General features: G+C 33.7%; 1 protein-coding gene, 1 long non-coding RNA gene and 2 pseudogenes across 4 annotated transcripts; all 4 read right to left on the reverse strand.

Moving 5' to 3' along the window:
- Positions 1–239: 239 nt before the first annotated feature.
- On the reverse strand, positions 240–2123 carry LOC143579624 (uncharacterized). Its single transcript, XR_013143496.1, has 3 exons — positions 2035–2123; positions 1085–1266; positions 240–455 (listed from the first exon to the last, which is right to left on the reverse strand). It is a non-coding gene; the product is annotated as an uncharacterized LOC143579624 (long non-coding RNA).
- A 4445-nt stretch (positions 2124–6568) lies between these two features.
- LOC143579625 (F-box/LRR-repeat protein At5g63520-like) lies at positions 6569–10889 on the reverse strand (annotated as a pseudogene). Its single transcript, XR_013143497.1, has 9 exons — positions 10673–10889; positions 10463–10570; positions 9661–9912; positions 9462–9563; positions 9331–9370; positions 9092–9241; positions 8634–8818; positions 8406–8524; positions 6569–7471 (listed from the first exon to the last, which is right to left on the reverse strand). The product of XR_013143497.1 is annotated as an F-box/LRR-repeat protein At5g63520-like (transcript).
- A 1893-nt stretch (positions 10890–12782) lies between these two features.
- On the reverse strand, positions 12783–14489 carry LOC143579611 (UDP-arabinopyranose mutase 1-like; annotated as a pseudogene). Its single transcript, XR_013143493.1, has 4 exons — positions 14178–14489; positions 13822–14071; positions 13565–13733; positions 12783–13109 (listed from the first exon to the last, which is right to left on the reverse strand). The product of XR_013143493.1 is annotated as a UDP-arabinopyranose mutase 1-like (transcript).
- A 1865-nt stretch (positions 14490–16354) lies between these two features.
- On the reverse strand, positions 16355–18622 carry LOC143579613 (UDP-arabinopyranose mutase 1-like). Its single transcript, XM_077062863.1, has 4 exons — positions 18194–18622; positions 17840–18090; positions 17569–17737; positions 16355–17129 (listed from the first exon to the last, which is right to left on the reverse strand). The coding sequence occupies exons 1-4, from the start codon at positions 18503–18505 to the stop codon at positions 16782–16784; spliced, it is 1080 nt and encodes a 359-aa protein (XP_076918978.1). The 5' UTR covers positions 18506–18622; the 3' UTR covers positions 16355–16781.
- Positions 18623–21632: the final 3010 nt, after the last annotated feature.

Consider the following 21632-nt stretch of genomic DNA (forward strand, 5'->3'; position numbering starts at 1 on the left):
CACCAAAACCGAACCATGAGATTTCAAACCGGCTGAATTGCTTCTGCTAGTTCAGTTTGGTCGGTTTCAACAGTTTATAACTATGGGTGTGAATGGGTCAGTTTGGGGCTCAAACTAAACCAACAACCAAAAGTTTAGTTTTTGGGTTTTCGAAAACCGACCAGTTTCAGTTTTTCAAGGTTAACAATGGCTTCAGCTCGGTTTTGGGGTGGGTTCGGTTATGTAGATTGTTTTGGCTACAGCCGGTTACATCATTTCCTACACAATTTACATAAACAACCTTTTCACCAATTCTCCATTGCAGACGCCTTTTGTCATCCATTGCATAATCATCTCGAAATTTTCACTCAAATCGCTTGAAAATCCACGCGTGTAGTATAAACAGAAAGAAGTTGAGTTTCTTGGTACCATATACTCTCGGAGGAAACACGTGCTATCCCAAATGGATGAATTATCTAAAACGATCGAGATTATTAAACTCTTACCAATAACAAAAAAATGCTGCAAGTACACTTAGGCATGTAAACAAACTGAACGTTCAGTGAACTGTTCGTGAACCGTTTGGCGGGAAGTTCGTTTATGTTCGTTAATTTAATAAACGAACGAACATGAACAAAAAAATTTGTGTTCCTTCAATTAAACAAACAAACATGAATACATGTTTCGTTCGCTCATTTATGTTCATGAATGTTTCGTTTATTTATGTTCATTTACATATTAATAAAAAATAATTAAATATTATCTGAATGAGCTGTCTACTTAATGGTTTTATAGTTGTTTGTCTGTGTTCATTTATGTTTGTGTTCATTTACTTTTGTTCATATATGTTCGTTTCTACCCGCTTATCTTTGCTCATTTATGTTTGTTTATGTTTGTCAATTGTCCGTTTAGATTTTAAACAAACAAACATACATGAATACAAACATGTTCATTTTTTAAAATAACGAATATATTTGTCTGATTAAGTGTTTGTGTTCGTATTCATTTAAAGTTAAATGAAGGAACACGAACATGCCGTTGTTGTTGTTTTTTCGGCTCGCTTACAGGCCTAAGTACACTTAACAACAATGGACTAAACGCGTACATGTAACCTGGGCTCTTTCTGGTGCAAACTTGTCATCTTCAAACACTCGTGTAATTCTGTTAACAAGACTACTTTTACCAGATCCTTTCGGGCCGATTATTAGAAGAGTGGTTGTTTTCGGCACGTTGTAGTCACTCATGGTCAAGCCACCTACGTTTTCGACCCATGATCCCGGTGTATAGCTGGGAAGCATACAAATTACATTGTAACCTTACACACAAATATTTATAGAAAAAAGTACAAACTGATAATGGCATCATCATTAGTAAAACTGTAAAGTAATGTTGTTAACAAGATAAAAAGTAATTATGATTATATACAAAATTATGATAAAAATAACTAAATATGTAAATAATAGTATATATTATGTTATCTAAATATAAAAAAATGATTTATATGAAAGGGAGAGTTTATGAGAAAACCACAAAGTTGACAAAACCGAGAAAACTACAACTAAGCAAACAATATTCTTTTTATCTTTTCGTTTTTCATCTCTTTTAGTTATAAGGTTAGTATTGTAAAAAAAGCAAGTAAAAATGATGTAGCTCACGAAGTTACGCATCTCACTAACATATAGTTTTTATGGGAGAGTTCCGGTACAAATAAAATTAACATATTAAACATACAAATAACTAGAGTAATTATAATTTTAAACGAGAGTAATTATGTTATAAAAAATATAATAGTGTAATAATAATTACTCTAGTTTAAAAGTTATAGTGTAATAATAATTACTCTAATTTTAACATAATTACTATAGTTATTTTTACATTTCTCGCGATAAAAGTCATTTGTATATGATCCAAACTACGGGGCAAAGATTAATAAGATGAAAAGGAAAATATTGTTTAAACTCATGATCCATATGAATAACGAGTCCTTAACCGAACCGAACCAAACCGAATTATGAAATAGAAAGAAATCAGGAAAAAAAGAAAAGAAAAGAAAACCTCAAAACTTTAGTTTTAACTTGATGGAGCTCCATGTTGTCAACTCGATCCTTTAAATCATCGTAATCACTGTTAATTCGGTTTTCAAGGTTTCATACTCATCTTCTTCGATGGTGAAAACTGTACCGCCGCCCATTAGAAATTGGATGAGATGTTGGTGATAATAATAATTATAATAGAACTGGATTCGACTACTACGGACTTTTTCTCCATCTTTATTATTGTAAGTGAAAACAATAATATAGTAAATTAGTTGTGTTCTTGTGATTTATGGGGAAGATCAACTTAAGTCCCTGCTTTTTTAAATATGATCTGTTTGAGTACGTTTTGTTCTTGTTTAATAACTGTTTGAGTCGCTTGTCTTAAATTCTGTTTCTTCTACTTTCTAAAAATTGATTGAATTACTTTTTACTACTATCTGTGTTTTCAACTTATCACTCATCCGTATCTCTATAAATACACTACAAAATACTATATTTCTTTTTTATGTTTAATTAAATAATATTTTTTATACATTTATCATTACAGTTTCTCTCTCATCTACTCACAATCAATTCTAAAAATATTAATAACAAACAGGGGCAAACTTTGTTTACCCAATTTTTTAAAAAATCACTACATTTTCTATCCCCGTCCTATAATTTACACTCACAGTCACTTAAAACTTCACCATATAATTTGCAAATTTCCCTCACATATTTTTAGGGGATATGATGAGAATGCTCTAATGGGAGCCATAATTTACATGTGTTCACTTCGATCTATCAATCAGCAATCTCGTTTGCTTTTGTGACGATTGAGGAATTGTTGATCATCATTCCCACCAAATTCGAGCCCTACCCAATATTTCACAGTTCTCATCTTCTTCATTTACGAGATCGAGGTTATAGACGAACGATGTATCAGATTGGATTCACTCTTGTGGTGCAACTACACGCTATCGGATTTCCAGAATGAATACAGACCTTGGTCGAAGATTCTTGTGTCGTGTAAGTCTTTCAATCTTCAAATTTCTAATGTTAATTCTAATTAGGGTTCGTGATCATTTTTTATTTTAATTTTGGATGATACAGTTTTAGGATTTAAGGTTGTTAAATGTTTAAATTTGGTTGATATTTTAAGGTTGCAAGTCGTAATTTGCTATTGTTGAATGTATGAATATGATTGATTTTTAATTTCGTTACAGAAGGGGAGTTACGGATAGCTAAGGTGGACTGATACTCTCACGTGTCCTAGATATGAAAGGATAATCCCTTCTTTGGTCAGAACTATCAACAAGAAAGACGAATTTGTAAGAGCCAAAGCAATGAATGTCACAAAATTGAAGATTGTGTTAGGAATTAGTTGGACATTCTTTTTTGTTAATGTACTTAGCTTTTGAGTAGTCATGTAGTTTGAATTTATCTTATGAAAACCTCTAAGGTTCTATTTCTAATGGTCAAATGTGTTCACTATCTTCTATTAGATTAACAATTTTTTGTTGATTCACATCTTTAATTTTGTATTTAGGCAGCCATGTAGTAACCATCTTGAAGTTGGTAATGTTGAAAAGGACGCCGGTCCATTGACAGGGGAAAATATAGATACCCTTTTTTAGTGCAAGAAGTGGAAGAAGAACAAGTGAAATACATGCATGAAGAACAGTACGAAAAGGAGTCGGTGTTTGATTATGACCATAATGCATTACAATGCTTGGGATTATGATAGTCCTGCATATAGGGTGGTATTTTCGTACCATAATTCATATGAACGCGGGCATGATTCAGATTCAGAATTATCAAATGATGAATGTCATTGGAAATAAGTCTGTATTTGACTTATTTATATTGTTTGACTTTAGTATGTTTTTTTTTATATATATTTTTTTATTTAAAAAATGTTTCACGTCTAAAATGACTTTAACAAATGCTTGGTTCCCTTTGTTTGTTACCTTTGACGTGAGCTTTGTATATTAATAGTCAAACAAAGTATAAAATAAAATTAAAAGTAACCAGTCGGGTGGCATGCATAACATCACAAAGTCAAAAAGTCAAACAAAGTCTAACATCAACTTGTAAATATTATTTACAAGTTAATCGAGCTGTAAACGAGCCGAGTCGAGTCGAGCCAGAGTGTGCTCGAGCTCGAGCTCGAACTTAATCGAACTGGCTCGAGCTCGACTCGTTTTCTTTATCGAGCTCGAGCTCGGCTCGTTTAAAACTCGAGCCGAGCTCGAGCTCGTCGAGCCGGGCACCTTTAACTTTTTTAATTTTTATTTTTAATTTTTTTATTTTATATTTTACAAATTTTGATATATAAAATAAAAAAAAGTATAACTTTAACATACATATTATATAAAATTTATAAGCTAGAGAATCTATAAATTTATATGTTTTATTTTCGTTATTATTTTTTAAGGTTTTAGGTATCGAGTGACATAATATATGTATAATTTTTATTTATTTATTTTTTGGTATGATATTAATATATATAAATATTAATATTTAGGGTTTAATCTAAACGAGCCAACGAGCCGAGCCAAGACCGAGCCACGAGCCGAGCTGACCCTAGCTCGAGCTCGGCTCGTTTAGAAATCGAGCCGAGTCGAGCTCATTTAGAATCGAGCTTTTTTCGAGCTATTTTCGAGCGAGCCGCGAGCCACGGGCTTTTTGAACAACCCTACTTGTGATCATATTTGGCACAATACTTAACTTTCTAAAAACTTGGATGCAAGTGTTTCAGGTCAATCGAAATCTTACAAAAGACAGCCTTGTTGGACGTAATTTCCAACTTAATAGGCAGTGGCGGAGCCAGGCATTTTATTCTATGGGTTCGGGATTTTTCGATGCTTGGTTTATTTCAGACGTCAAAGTTTTCGAACCTGGATGCATTGGGTCGGGTCGATCATTCGGTTAAATAAATAAAATGCAATATCATTATTATAACAAAAGTACATCGTCAACATTTAATAAAATATAAAGTCATATTAAATAAAAAATATATAACATATTATAATTGTTTCATATGCGTTTTCATGTTTTGAAAACGATTCATAACATATTCAATCATGTTTTGAAAACGATTCATAACATATTCAATATAATTGTCACCCATCCGATTACTTGTTTCGGTGTCATGTTTAAGAATGTTAATTGAGTTGGGCTTGTTAACCGATTATATGAATAACTTTAAGCATTTTTTTATAATCTATATACAAATTATTATTTGTCCATTTATGATGTTTGTTAGTAATTTTTATAGTTTTTTTAAATCTTTTTACATTTTACAAAAAAAAAAAATCATTTCTATAAAAGAATATAACTAAATTTTTCATAATCCATGGGTTCGAACTTTTTATTTTGAAATGACACCGGGTTCGCTCACTGAAAAAAATGGGTTTGCTCGTTAGTTCAATACTATAAAACCGAAAAAGACCGGGTTCAGCCGAACCCGGTAATCAACATGTGGCTCCACCACTGTTAATAGGCCTGTCACGTGTAGGTAACCGGATTGGACCTATTGGGCCCGTGTGATTCATTATTATGTAATGGGTTTATGGGGTTACAGTTAGGGTTTTATTATATTTGGTAATGTCTTGGCTAACAAGTTAGGGTTAGTCTATATAAACCGAGTTATGGTTAGACATTAGAGATTGCGGAGTTGGTGTAACCGAGTTAGGGTTCATCAAGAGTCAAACCGAGTTAGGGTTTGAGGGTTTGTAATCAGTTTTTAGAGTTATATTTTCTTGTGTTTGGTTATCGATCCGGGACTTAGGCCTATCTTGACACATTAGGTGAAAGGGCGAAATGAAAAGATTTCTTTTAACCAATTTAAGATCATAATAGTAAAATCTAATTCTTACTACTATTATGATCTTATTAGAGGTGCATCATTTCTACTTAAAAACAATCAGTTGACAATGATAAGTTATCTTACAGTAGGAGGTGGCGGAATGCGCAGGAAGTCACCCATCCAGCTTTTTCCTTTGCGAATCAAGGCTATGACAAGCGACTATGTTTGTACTGCAGCGAACCAGGTTACAAGACCAGGAATTGCAAACTTAAGGAACAAGATGAATCCACCATGTTAATATGATTTGCAATTAACATTGGAGTTCAAGATCAAGGAACCGCTAACGACTATGTTGACGAACACATAGTCTCTGGTCTGAAATTTGGTATATCTAGATTCTCAATTTCAAGAACTTAACACAAGAGAATCTGTTTCCAACACTCAAGATTCGATATGTTTGATTATCGATAGTAACTTATTATTGATCACCCAAGTTGGCGCTAATAGCCCAATTTTATGTTGACCGCTTAGTTACTAGTCATAGTATTCTTTGTAGATGGTCCAAGTTGTTGAACATAGTTGATGTTGATCATGCAGTTGCTGTTTATAACACAGAAACTGTTGATCAGTCAGTTGCTACACTGAATAATCAATTCCCACGGGTAATCAGTTCTTACTAGCAAACAAGCAACCATGCCGGATCAAAAGCAACCACCGGTAATCTGAACTTTTGCATGCTGTAGGCGCCACCAGCTCATTTGGCAGCGACATCCCAACCAGGGGCTCAGGCTAGCTCCATCCTCTTGAAAACAACACAAAACGCAGCCAGCGAAGCACAACACTTGTATAATGCAAACACATCATTTTTCTTTTCCATTTTCTCACTATCGCGTGTGTATGCATACTCCCTAACTAGGCATACTTATGTAGTGAGGTAGTGTCGTCTAACAAGTCATATCAGATTCAGGAAGACACGGGTCATTCTAAAATATATCAAATTTCTTCAAAACAGGGTCGGGCAAAAATGAGCTTGGGTTGAAACAGGTTGCTTTAAGAAAGAGAAGTACTTAGATAACTAATGATATTTATATAAACTACTAACAGAATCAATATAGAAAAAACAAAATATAATGAAATATAGGATCCTATGATGGAAACATGTATGCAAACAGGATCATGTTTGAAATTTTAAAATAACACCGAAGTCTAACACAAACGCACCATAATTCCATTTTTATGGAGTGTAAGACATGATTAAATAGACATCACTGCATTTGGGCAAGCAAAAACGCGCTGACTTTTGTTGTTTAGAATTTTTGATGTACGGGGTTAAATTGCCACGCCCTATTCCCAGGCAACAAAATGTCCCGCCAAGTGTCACGCCAGGGAAGTTGTCCAAAAACGGAGATCTGCCTACGTTCGGTTGGACAAAATATGACCTACCAAAATTTAGAGAACTGAAAATAAGACCGCCAAACACCTTGTGCTTATTACCGCTAGTGGTGCTCCCTTGCTTGAAAGATTTCAGATTGTTATACACATTGGTAGCAGAAGATAAGGCGGCAGCGAATCTGGGAAATAAAAACGAAAAGTATCGCCTCTTTTGATGCCGATATCGCTTATTTCGTTGCCAGGATCACCAACAGTCATACCCTCGTGGTCAGTCCTGCATGGAAATGATTATAGTTGAACTACCCATTTGTTTATTAATTGTTATTTATACAGGCCAATCAAATGGGTAAAAATGTATCCTTGATGCATAAAACCTTCTAGGTCATGTTGTTCAAGAAATTAATTATTACTAAAATAATATAGATTATAATCATATTTCTCACACTAGTTAACTTTCTAAAAATTTGGATGCAAATGTTTCGGGTCAGCCCAAATTTCACAAAAAACTGCCTATCTTGACACAATACGTGAAAACGTGAAATAATCAGATTTCAATAACAAGATCTTAATAGTAATCTGATTTTTATTACCGTTATGATCTTATTATTTTTATTAGTTTCCGATAACACGCCCTGCTTGAGGTGCGTGCATATTATGTATATATGTGTAAACCCTCGGGTGGACAAAAGTGAAATTGCACTAATTTTGACGTTATTTTACTAATCTCGTGAAAATAACGTTAAAAGTGGCGGAAGGTTAATCAGGCATCATGTGGTGGCGTTGATAGCCGAAAGACGAGGGTACATGCACCAATCAACCGGTATCCCGATGATTGAGTGCTATGTGCGTTATGTCCAAGGCTTGATGCAAAACTACTATCGAGCCGGGGGTCTCACCGGAAGCAGCCTCTCTATCCCTATGGGGTAGAGGTAAGGCTGTCTACATCTTACCCTCCTCAGACCCTACCATAGCTTTGCTATTGGTGGGATATACTGAGTACGATGATGATGATGATGAGTTTCCGATAACCAATTTGAGATCAGCTAGTTCAAAATTATTTTTTGCGTTTTCAAATAGCATACTATCATACTCAAAAGCGATCACAAAGACCTACTTGTAGAGGTGCGTCATTTATACTATAGAACAATCAGTTGACAATGATAAGTTAACTTGTAAGTTACAACGGATGCTATCGGTAGTTATCTTACCGTAGAACTTGGGGGAATGCAAAAGAAGTCACCCATCCAACCTTTTCCTGACCAATTGAGCATTTCCTTCTTTTTTTTACCCCAATACATAAAGGAACATATTTGTTCTGGTCTCCTACCTGTTATTAAATATAACAGGTTAAAATTCCCCGACTTTGAAGGAGATTTAAAGTTGTTTGTTGAATTGCTTATTAAGTTATTTCAGACTACAAGTAAAGAATAGCATACATCCTCATAGAGTTGACTCATAATAGCGTGACCACCAAGATCTTCGCGTGACCCTTCTCTTCTTGCGGTGATGTAAGTCGAAGATTTGGAGTATCCCGCTCTAACAGAAGCCACCTTGTATACACCACCGCCTAGGGATGATAGTCCACTTGATACTACAGAATGAAACCGAGTTTCTCCGATACCTGCTCGGAAACATTTTTAAAACTCACAACTGGTTGGAACTTGGAATTAACCTTACATTCCAACGAATAAATATGAGTTTCTAAAGGAAAATGTATTTGAGTGTTAATACTAAATAAATGCTACCAAAAAAGTGACCAGTCTCAAAAGAAAACTTAAACAAACAGGTAGAGGATCATTAAAGAAATGAAGATAAAAAAAGACAAAAATAAGAAAATGCCAAAATATAAAATTCTGAAAGTGAATTACATCTAAAACTGTATTTTCAAAGTTACCAGGAGGTTTGTTCTTGTCCACAACAAAAACCAAGGCAGCAGCAGAAGCATGTTCTTCAGTGGCGGTTATGTTCCTTGAACTTCCATTAGCATGTCGTAAAAAATGTCCACAACCACCAACAATAACAGTTTCTGATGAAAGAGCATACTCTAAAATCAAGAAAAGAAACAAACTAAGAAAATTAATTATAGTAAGTTAGCATTACACAGTAAAGTGTTGTTCTAAATACAACACTCACCCATTTTTTCCATAATAGCTGTTATGTCTTGTTGAACTTCCTGCTCATAAAATTCGGTGATCATAATAATACACAATGCAAATATGGTTTAGTTAAAAAACCATTAAAAGTTACTTTTAATAATAACTTACACTGAACATTATTACAGCAGCAGGGGATTTACATCCTGAAATGGAAGTCGAGAACTCCCTAATGTCCGTTACAAATTTATCAATCAAGACATCTTGTGGTGCCTGCTACATGAACAAAACTTTTAAATAATAAGAACACATACAATTATAGCTACATGATAAGTTTAATTTCGTGATTAACAAGGATGAGATTTATTACCTCAATTTGCTTCAGATATGGGATTATTTTGACTTTTATGCCGGGTAGAAATCCAGCAACCAACATGATTGCTCTATTTGAAATATGAGCTACAAGTACAGAAGTATCATCAGTCTGTAGGTCATTCCATTGACCAGAAAGCATATCCTGAGTTTGTAGTTCATTCCATTCATCAGATATCACATCCGTTCCGATAATTCCACAGGAACAACTAGTAATCAATTGAACTTTGAACCCTAGTTGTGCAGTAATCTGCATTTCATCAACAAAATTTACAAATATGCAAACTATGTCACCAAAATATTATCTTATGGCATGAGATATTCAGAAGATATAAACACACACAGTCTAAAATCTATGCGACTCGTATATATAGGTCTATATGGCTCGTATAGATGTCAGAGGGTGTCATGTGACATTAACAATAACCTAAACAAGTTGTATAGCGTGTATACGAGTCATATAGGACCTATATGAGGCATATAGTTTTGCGGTGATGAAACTATATGCTTAACTATCTTATGGCATGAGATATTCAGACGATATAAACGCACCGTCAAATATATATATCTATAGGTCTATATGGCTCGTATAGATGTCAGAAGGTGTCATGTGACGTTAAGAATGTGATATTATACATACCTATACGAGTCATATAGTTTTGCAGTGATGAAACTGTATATGCTAAATTATCGTACTGTACGAGACATCAGGTATGACTAGTATATGCCTATACGAGTCGAATACGCACACATGCCACACATTATTCATATTAACCAACTGTAAAGTCCGAATAACATACGAGTTGGTGAGCCTCGTGCGTGCTGAAGTTGCGTCCAACGAAAGCAATGACAAAATGAGGACGAATAGGCTCAGACAGTACTTTATTCACCACCTCTTCTATAGCAACCTGATGAATATTATTATTATTAATTAGGGCTTAAGAATGCAAAATAATAATATTATTGACGCATAACTGCATAAGCTAGGGTTTGAAATAAGAAGTAGTTACTTGGAGTGAAGGATTGATCGACCAAGCGGAGGATAGCTTTGGCCGACAAAGGACGCGATCGCAAACACGGTTCCAGCAGCGGCTGACACAAGCGGCGGAGGCGAAAGACGCCGCCGGAAGTCTGCCGATTATGTTTTGGAGAATTTCGTCGCCGACGACATTAATGGTTGTTGCGATTCCGGTGGAAGTGAGTTTCCGGGACGGTGACGCCATTTCTGTCTAATAGTGTAAAAGAATGGTTAACGACTCATGCGCGTTAACTTGTAAAATAGACGGTTAAAACCAATACTGATATGGGTCCTGATAACACCTGTCTACTTGACTTGAACCCATAATCTTTGAGTGTTTAAGAGACCTTAAACCCATAATCTTTGAGTGTTTAAGAGACTTTGTCTCAACCCTTAAGCCACCAACCTCGATTTAGATCTTCAAAATAGTTGAGAGCTACCCTAGGTCGTATGCAGTTTGTTTACAATTATATAATACCTTTTAAAACACATATCCAAACACAACCAAAACAACAATATGATCATATATTCATTTCTAAAATATAGAAATATAAGTCATAAATCTCAAATAACTCACAACAATGTCAACAAAGGTTAAATAAATCCGGTGACGACAAATTCCAATCTAGAGTAGACCTTGTGTTAAGCGTTTAGAGAGATGTTTTGGGGGTGTAAAAACATTGGGTCGGGGAAGCTTGAGTTCGGCTCATTAGTAGTTATTTAAGACCGAGCTCATTTAACCACGAATTGATTCGGGATTTTAGTGAGTTGAGTACGTAGCTCATTAGCAGCTCGGTTGATTTACAACCTTAAAAAAACTGGTCATGGCATCAAACCATGTTGAATGGTTCATAGCTCAAAGCACTTGAAATAAACTTAAAAAACTCGCTTGAAATTGACTCTTTTTTAAACAAGTGAGCTCAACCTGGCTTGAATTATTTTCATTTTTTATATATTTATAAAACTGATTATGAGTGGTGGATGGTTTTGGCTAGCCTACTCGCATACTTTTTAACTTATATTCTAAGTCTAGCCCGAACCCAATACTAATTGTTGCTCACTTGCTAACACTATGTTTAGAGATGTTCAAATAGCTAGTGACTTGAAATTCATTAAAAATAAATAAATATGTAAGAAAACTCAATCAAAATTGGCTTGTTTACAAATTGAGCCAGCTTGGCTCGTATCATTTATAAACCATGCTGAGATAGCCTGGCCTGGCTTGTTTACACTTCCATAGAAATTTTGGAGTGTCTATCTATGCTGTGTGTTTAAAACCATGTAACCCACACACAAACCAAAACAATACTATAGTCATACATTCATATCTAGAAACATAAGTCATATCTCTCAAATAAATTCACTAATACAAAATAAAGCCGGTGACAACAAATTCCGAAACAAACATTATTCCAACAGTAAAGAAAACTAAAAACAAACATTACTCGACTCCAACTCTACTTGGCTTTAGAACCCTCAACTTTACCCCGCGGTTGCACCATCTGTCACCAGTGGCGGATCCAGGAATTTTTTTCAGGTGGTGCACTACTTTATATGCTTCAATTTCATAGAATCGGATATAAAAAATTCCAAGTTGGTTCAAGGTTCGGGTCCGTCCGATGGTTTAGACAGAGTTCATTACAAACTAACAAATTAAAAACTAACAGCCAAACAAATTAAAACTAACAAAAACTACCAAACTAACAAATTAAAAACTAAAACTTAACAAATAACCTAACAATTAACAACATCAAGAACAATTAAATATTTAACAAATGAATCTAAATTTAACTTTACAGTGGGAGGATTCTAGGAAGAGTAACAAGGGTGAGTATGAGGAAGGGACAGAGACAGTCACTGTATAGGTGTGTGTTTTATAAAATCCTAAATTGATATAAGGCTGACTTAAAAAAAGATTTAAAAAATTGCTTGCTGCAGGGAATTGAACCCATGACCTTAAACCAACAACTTGCCATCTAGTCCAACCCTTGTATTGTACACAGAGTGGTTACTTTCTAATTTATAAGGTGTTTCCTCTAATATTTTCTACATATCAATACACTATTATTTCGAAACTCGGGTGGTTCCCGGGAACCACCCGTTTAGACTCTAGATCCGCCCATGTTTGTCACCGGGTTGAGCTCATCCCAAGCATCAATCCAAGTAACCATCGCATCGCTGAGTTTCTCAAAGTAAGGATCAATGGGGCCCAGTTTCTCCTTCACGAGCTTTGAGAGCTCGATGTGGCATTTCTGTGGGGTCGTGCATTCTTTGGGAAGCGTAACGTTTTGGAAAAACGGAATAATGTCTTCTTGCCAGTAGATGCCTTTGTATTCGTTCTTTAAATTGACAAATGGGTTGCTTGCTTTGCTGTGCCAAATGTATGGTAACCCGGTTTTCACACCTAGACCCAAATGGTCACATATCACCTAGAGGTTCACAATAACTTTGATCAATATTACGTGGGCCCAAATTGGTTTGGATTACACATAAGTTTTTTTTAATCCACATGATTCTGGCTAGCAGTATCCTGAAGTGAAACTCTTACATCAACCACTCCTTACCCGAGTTTGAGTCCTCTTACAGTAGTGTTCTTCACAGTAAGTGAAATACACTTGTGAGAATCAAACCCAAGACCTCCCCAAAAGGAAACCTTATGGAAACCCCCTACCACCCAAGCAAGCTCGTGATGGCACATAACCATTGCTCAATGTTTGCTTACATATATGTGTGGCAATTTATCAATATATGGGTCAAATAGGTTTTGATCATATACATAATTACATATATGTGGTTGACCCCCACCAACACAATCCAATCCGGAAAAAAATGTTATGACCCGACCCAGCAATATTGCTTCCATCTTAATGAAACAACATAGTACCTTAGCACACCAACCGGCCCACATGTCATCGTACAGACCAATTGGCTGACCATCTCCAAAGACCCCAAAATACATGGCGGGCCCGATGAGTTCCCTATCGAAGGCAAGGTTCATGGCGCACATAGGGAAAAGGGTCCCTTTTGGGATGGTCATGATGGCATCCACATACCTACAAATTTCCAAGATTTTAATCACATTGAGTACATATTTAGAAATAAATATAATAAGTTCTTGTAACTTGGAGCGAAAATCTGGACCTGGTGTTGCGTTCATAAAGCTTGGCGAGCTGAGTCGGGCATCATAATCAGGAAAATTAAGCCATAGGCCATGAGAAATGGCGGTGGTGACACCTTCCCTTAGACTGAAGGGATACCCCCTCACGAAAACAGTACCTTCACGATACGGGTCGTATAACGTGTTGAAAAAGAAAGGTGTTGCTGGTGTTAGTAAGTTGTGAATATGTTGTGCCAATGCATTGATCTCTTGCCCACTTGGATCCTTAGCAACCTTCATTTCAACACATAATAATATATCAACATATATTCATGCATATAAATATATAATAAGTGTACTACACATTATTAACAGAAAAGTTAACGAAAGTTAAGCTTACAAAGCAATCGTCATCAATGGTGAAGATGTACTTCTTCTTGGAAACAAGGAACCCAAAGCATCGACACGCGCCATCCTTGAACGAAATGCAGCTGGCTTTAGGGCCAAGGATTCGCTCAATATCATTGCGGTTGTAGAGTTCATAATCGTATCCTTCAGGTACTCGAATATTTATGGACGGACCGCCATCTTGAACAGTAATCAGATGGTAAGGCTGGAAGAAAGGTCTCCATTGCTCAAGGAAATCAAGGTTTCGGATTGTCGGGATGATGATGTCTACTTCATCAACCAAAGGCAATGTAGTGAAAGACATGGTGAATGAATTTCGGGGAAAAATAAATTGAACAGCTGAGGATGTTGATTAGAGTTTTGGACTTAATCTTGATAACTTGACCTTTGATTGTGTTGAAGTAATACTCTTATTTAAATGGTTATAGTGAGAAAAAAAGGTATTTTTACTACTTTTTTTGTAATTAATAATAGCATCATCTAAGTACTGTTTTCAATCTAAAATTAAAATAACAAGTCATATTGGAGCTACTTTTGAAGTTTGTAACCAACAAAATTAATGCAATTCATGGCCGTTATTTTAAAAAATTGAGCATCTAAATTATTATTATCACTATTATTTACATATGTTGGTATCTCAAAATTTATCATGTACATAAATGAGTTAAGTTTTTTCCGAATTTCAAACTGATTTTCTAGGTCTTTTGATCGGAAGAACTGAAGGAGGATATGAGTTGATTGATATAAAAATTATCTCGAAACGATGCTCCAAGTGATTTACTAATAATAAACCCCGTATTCAGAATTTTTAATAAAAACATAAAATTAAACTTTTTAGTAAACAAATATATATTTAGGTCTTTAATTAGTCTATCCTAAAAATATACTATTGATGTAAAACTTATTCATAAACTTAATAATATAAACCTCATATTCAAACTTAAAAAAAAAATCAAAACACTTTTTGCAGAATAAATAGTGTAATTAAAGTATCAAAATTATTAATTACAGAAAAGTTTGAATGGAAAATAAAACTACTTGAATCAATCACTTTTACATATAAAAATTAAAAGGAGTTAAAAACACTGAAAATAACTTTTGATAAAAACACAATGATCCAACGTAATGTTTTTAGTATTATTAGAAACTTTTTCTTAGTTTTTTTAAATCATAATAAAACCTTTTTTTATCCAATAACCCAATATGATTCGGTGTGACGGAAAAAAGTTTTTAAGAAAAACAATCAGTTTTATAAATACTTTTCAAATTATCTATTTTAGTAAAATATTTTTATATTTTTTTCTCCACCCTCTAAGTTAAAAATAAGCAAAAAAGAAAGGAGTTGTAGAAGAAAAATACATTGAAAAAAGAAAAGAAAAACACTCATAGAAACTTAAGAGTTTATACTATCAGTAAGTAGTCGCCATATATTCACACAACATAGTTTATCCAAATAATGTTATTTATTTTTTTTAATTGTTTTTAATTGATCTTTTATTGAAAAGTTAAAAACCATGTATTTTTACATATTTAATTGTTTTAATTATTTTTAAGCGATCTTTTATTGAAGCTACAAATCATATTTTTTATATTTTACTTATCTTTTTGATCGGTATCCTAGCAATGTGCAAGCAAAAATTTACTTGTGTGTAGGTAAAAATAATGAACTAATAATATGTGTAGGCGAATATGAGTTACGTGTAAATGAAAATACTTTTTTATATTATTTTATTTTTTTGTTTCAAATAGGACTTCAACTCAAGACCTTCCCTTTGTTAAATTGAAGTTTTTGAGTGCCTCGCACAAATATAGGCCTAGTTTATCAAGATTAAAAGTTTAAAAACAACAAATGTGTATATCCAATTTCTACATATAATCTTTAGTAAAAAAATGTGTACGTTGTTGTTTCCATATAAATAGAAGATATAAATTGGTTTATAGACATTTTATGAAAGATACTCTTGTTTGAGAAAAATGTTTATAAAAATACAATAACTTTATAAATTCTAGTTTCCTAATGAAAAAAATCCATTTATTTTTAAATGTGATGATGCATTGATATAATATTCAAAAGTTGTAGACCCAAAAACTAACAAAAACAAAACATGAAAATAAACATATATTATAAGTTGCACATCTAATTAAAAGCTTCAATCATTGCTTCTAGCTTAGCTCTACATACTCAAAATATGGACAATGTTTGAAACTTTCTTCAATCCCAAATACCAATTCAACTTAACTCAAAGAAACAACAAATTTAAATTTTTGCTATAATTCACATTCCAAAATCACACTTTACTGTTATTAATTTTTTTTCCTGAAAAACATTATTTTGGTACTTCCTAATACTTGAACCCATGATCTTAGGGTGTTTAAGAGATTTTATCTCTACCACTAGACCACCAACCTCGATTTGGGTCCTCAAAATAGTTAATAAAAACAATATGATCAAACATTCATTTCTAAAAAATAGAAATATAAGTCATACATCTCAAATAAACTCGCAACAAAGGTTAATAAATCCGGTGACGACAAATTCCATAACAAACACATTATTCAAACAAAAAAGAAAACTAGACTTTACCCGAGTTCAAGTCTACTTGGATTTAGAAGGTTTGACCTTGACCGCGGCTGCACCATTGGTTAATGGGTTGAACTCATTCCAAGCATCAATCCATGTAACCATGGCATCACTAAGCTTCTCAAAGTAAGGATCAATTGGGCCAAGTTTCTCCCTTGTGAATTTTGAGAGCTCGATGTAGCATTCTTGTGCGTTGGTGCATTCTTTCGGGAGGGTAAGATTTTGAAATAACGGAATTATTTCTTCTTGCCAAAAAAGGCCTTTGAATTCTTTCTTCAAGTTGACAAATGGGTTACTTGCTTTGCTATGGAAAAGGTATGGTAACCCGTTTTTCACTCCTAGCCCCAAATGGTCACATGTCACCTACAATTTCACCATAACTTGATCAATATCACGTGGGCCAAATTGGTTTTGATTACATACACAAGTTTTTTTATCAGCGTTAATTCGGCTGGCAGGTCCCCGAAGGGAAATTCTTACATCAAGTTTGAGTCCTCTTACAGTGGTGTTCTCCACAGTAAGTGGAATACACTTGTGAGAATCAAACCCGAAACTTCCCCAAAAGGAAACCTTATGGAAACCCCCTACCACCCGAGCAAGCTTGTGATGGCACATAACCATTGCTCAATGTTTACATACATATATGCGCGGAAATTTATCATATATGTGTTTGACTCGTTTATTTATGAAATGGTTATAATGAGCCAAACCCCACCAACCCATTTTCCCAACCCGGAAAACATGTTATACCCGATCTGGCCCGACCCATCAATGTTTCCACCTTAATGAAACAACATAATACCTTAGCACACCAACCAGCCCACATGTCATCGTACCGACCAATTGGCTGACCATCTCCAAAGAGCCCAAAGTACATAGCGGGCCCGATGAGTTCCCTATCAAAGGCAAGGTTCATCGCACACATAGGGAAAAGGGTCCCTTTTGGGATAGTCATGATAGCATCCACATACCTACAAATTTCCAAGATTTTTTAATCACATTGAGTACACATCTAGAAACAAAAATAAATAAATAAATTATTGTGACTTGTAGTGAAAATTAACCGGCTGGACCTGGTATTGCGTTCACGAGGCTTGACGAGTTGAGTTGGTGCATCATAATCAGGAATATTAAGCCAAAGACCATGAGAGATGGCGGTGGTGACACCTTCCCTTAGACTGAAGGGATACCCCCTCACGAAATCAGCACCTTCACGATATGGGTTGTATAATGTGTTGAAAAAGAAGGGTGTTGATGGTGTTGACAAGTTGTGAATGTGTTGTGCCAATGCATTGATCTCTTGCCCACTTGGATCTTTAGCAACCTTCATTTCAACACAAAAAATTATATCAACATTCATGCATATATATAAAGTAAGTGTACTACACATATATATTAACAGAAAAGTTAACGAAAGTTAGGCTTACAAAGCAGTCGTCGTCAATGGTGAAGATGTACTTCTTCTTAGAAACAAGGAACCCAAAGCAGCGACAAGCGCCATCCTTGAACGAAATGCAGCTGGCTTTAGGACCAAGGATCCGCTCAATATCATTGCGGTTGTAGAGTTCATAATCGTATCCTTCAGGTACTCGGATGTTTATGGACGGATCGCCATCTTGAACAATAATCAGATGGTAAGGCTGGAAGAAAGGTCTCCACTGCTCAAGGAAATCAAGGTTTCTGATGGTGGGGATCACAATGTCTACTTCATCAACCAAAGGCAATGTAGTGAAAGACATGGTGAGTGAATTTTGGGGGAAAAAATTGAACAGCAGAGGATGTTGATTAGAGTTTTGGACTTAATAAATAAAGAGTTTTTGGAATAATTTGTAATCAATTAGAGTTAATGCCATTTAATTCTGATTAGAGCTTATTTTTTAAATAATGTTTTGACTAATAAATTCAATTCCTGTTATAAACCAAATAGTTAATGTTTGATACTTTTGTTCCAACTTTTTAATACAAATTAAACTATTTTATGACTTGGTAGTAATTAGGGTCTTTGAATTAATTATTTTGCTGATTTTTAATTAATTAATGTTAATAGTTTTCTCATTTGTAATGAAAACGAAAACGGAAAACCACTTAATGATTTATAATCAGATGGAAATTATTTATTTTTTTAAATTTACTATTCAGTTTAATCATGATCAAGTTATTTTTAGAAAAAAAAAAGATTGATACTGACCGATACTCTGATAGTATTAGTTAAGTTTCTATGACTATTTTTCTTTTTCTTTTTCAAGGTTTTTTTTCTTCTACAACTCCTTTTTTTTTGTTTATTTTTAACTTAGAGGGTGGAGAAAATATTTTTTTTTTACTAAAATAGATAATTTGAGAATTATTTATAAAATTGAGTGTTTTTTCTTAAAAACTTTTTTTCCATCACACCAATGATTAATAAAAATAAGAAAAAGTTTCTCTAATAATATTAAAAACGTTACGTTGGACCATTGTATTTTTATCAAAAGTTATTTTCAATGTTTTTAACTCCTTTTAATTTTTATATGTAAAAGCTATTGATTCAAGTAGTTTTATTCATGTTAATTCCATTCAAAGGTTTCTATAATTAATAATTTTGATACTTTAATTACACTATTTATTTTTCAAAAAACGTTTTAATATTTGTTTATAAATAAATTTGAATATGGGGTTTATTATGAGTTATAAAATATCGCTTTTGTAATTGGATTCTAAAACGTTTAGATTTGTTCACAAACTTTCTTTTGTTTTATGATTAATTTTGTGATCGGATTTTAAAACGTTTAGTGATGATAACTATTAATCTTAAATTGAAGGTTACAGAATTATGTGTTTAGTATAAACTCCATTTATTCTAGTTAAATAAAATAGGAAAATCTTTCTTTTTTACTATACAAAATTCAATAACTTTTTTATGAACGACCAATGAAGTAACGTCAATTTAATAAAAGAAAGTAGAAAAAGTAAAAACACAAAAATGTTTCCACCATCTTCCTCGTTTTAATAATAAATAATGAAACACACACACAATGTTGAGGGAAAAAAATATCATTGTGTCTTTTTGTTTATCAAACATAATCAAAGGTCAAGTTGTCAAGACTAATTTCTCGCACTTCTTGAACGAATATTGCTTATCACATTAACCATCCCCTACACACACTCACACAAAAAAAACATTTCAAATTTAAAATAGGTTGATTGTGAACCATGTTTTTATTTACAACATACATTGTAAGTATCAATATCATACCCAAACTTATTTCGGCCTAACAAAAGTACATGTATTCATTTTTATGGTTTTCTTGATTGATTTAAAGAATGTGCGGATATCTTTTTGGTCGTATCAAGACTTTATTTTTGGGTTTTTTTTCTTTCGCTTGTTGTAGCGAGTGTAGGAAGCGTAACGATCCGATCAATATCAACCAAATTCCCAATGGCTATATTTTGCTAGTTACTTTGGAAATGCCATTCTAAAAAAGAATTATTTTGGGAATACATAATTGAAAATTTATATTGAAAATACATTATACACCATATTAAAAAGTAAAGATTTTTATTATCACTGTTATATATTAGATGAATCTGAAAATTAAAAACAAAAGGCTTATAAAAAAATACTTTTAAAGAAAGTATAAAGATATTTATAAAAACTAAACATTTCTAATTAAAAAAGGTGTTTTCTTAAGTTACAGATACTTTTAAAAAGAATTGAAGACATATTTTTTTTATAAAACTATCATGATCCAACAAAATGTTTTTATTTTATTAAATTAGAGACTTTTTCTTAGCTTTTTGTTAGGAATTTTTTTTTTTTTGATAAAATACTTTTGTTATACAGTAAAATTAAAAGCGAAAAACAAGTTTTAAGACAATACTCATTTTGATATATATATTTATAAAATCACCCATTTTGGTAATACTTTCTTCGCCCACTCTATTTTGCAAGAAAACAAAAGGTTCTCTTTTCTCCTAGTAAATGTAAGTTTTATATGTTTTGTTACTTATTAACTTAAAAATCGTGTATTACACGGGGTGAGGGTGAAAAATGTCAATAAATAAAATTTCAAATCTTTATGTATTATATGCTGAAAAATGTATTAGATATACTAATGATTTAAAAAATAAAAAAATATATATATAGTTTAATTGTTTAGAAAAAAAAAGGTTACACAATAGTTTATTTACACCAGCAAAAACATGTTGTTGACCTGCTAACCAAATTTGGCTTGACGTGTTGTAAACCCGCTACAACACCAATGGAAGGGAATGTACAAAGATGAAGAAAAGGAACTAGAGTATATTAAACGATGTATGACAAAACAGTTGGAAGCCTCGTATACCTTACACTCACAAGACCCGATACCGCATTCGTTGTAGGAGTTCTCAACCAGTTTATGCAGCACTCAAGAAAACCACATCTTGAAGCGTTGAGAAGAGTGATTCGTTATATCAAGTTCACACCGAGCCTTGGAGTATAGTTTAAGAGGGAGTCCAAGATCGAGTTGGTGTAACAAACGGCTGCCCACAGTTTCACTGTCAACTGCGGAAACTGAATACTGAGGTAGAGTATTATCTGACGTTTACACTCTTGGCCGAGAACCCAACGTTTCATGTTAGGACGAAGCATATAGAGGTTCATTATCATTTCATGAGAGAAGATACTCAAAAGAAAGATTAATCTAAAGTATATGTAGATTGTAGACACATTAGTAGAAAGGGTGGTTCAGTCTGATCTCAAATGGGTGGTCTGTAGGAGCAGTTGACCGTGAAATTGTGGGCAGCCGTTTGTTACACCAACTCGATCTTGGACTCCCTCTTAAACTATACTCCAAGGCTCGGTGTGAACTTGATGTAACGAATCACTCTTCTCAACGCTTCAAGATG

Source organism: Bidens hawaiensis, unplaced genomic scaffold (assembly GCF_021521415.1).
Source record: "Bidens hawaiensis isolate Kalapana, Puna unplaced genomic scaffold, B.hawaiensis_p1.1 tig00029887_1, whole genome shotgun sequence".
Taxonomy (NCBI): Eukaryota; Viridiplantae; Streptophyta; class Magnoliopsida; order Asterales; family Asteraceae; genus Bidens; species Bidens hawaiensis.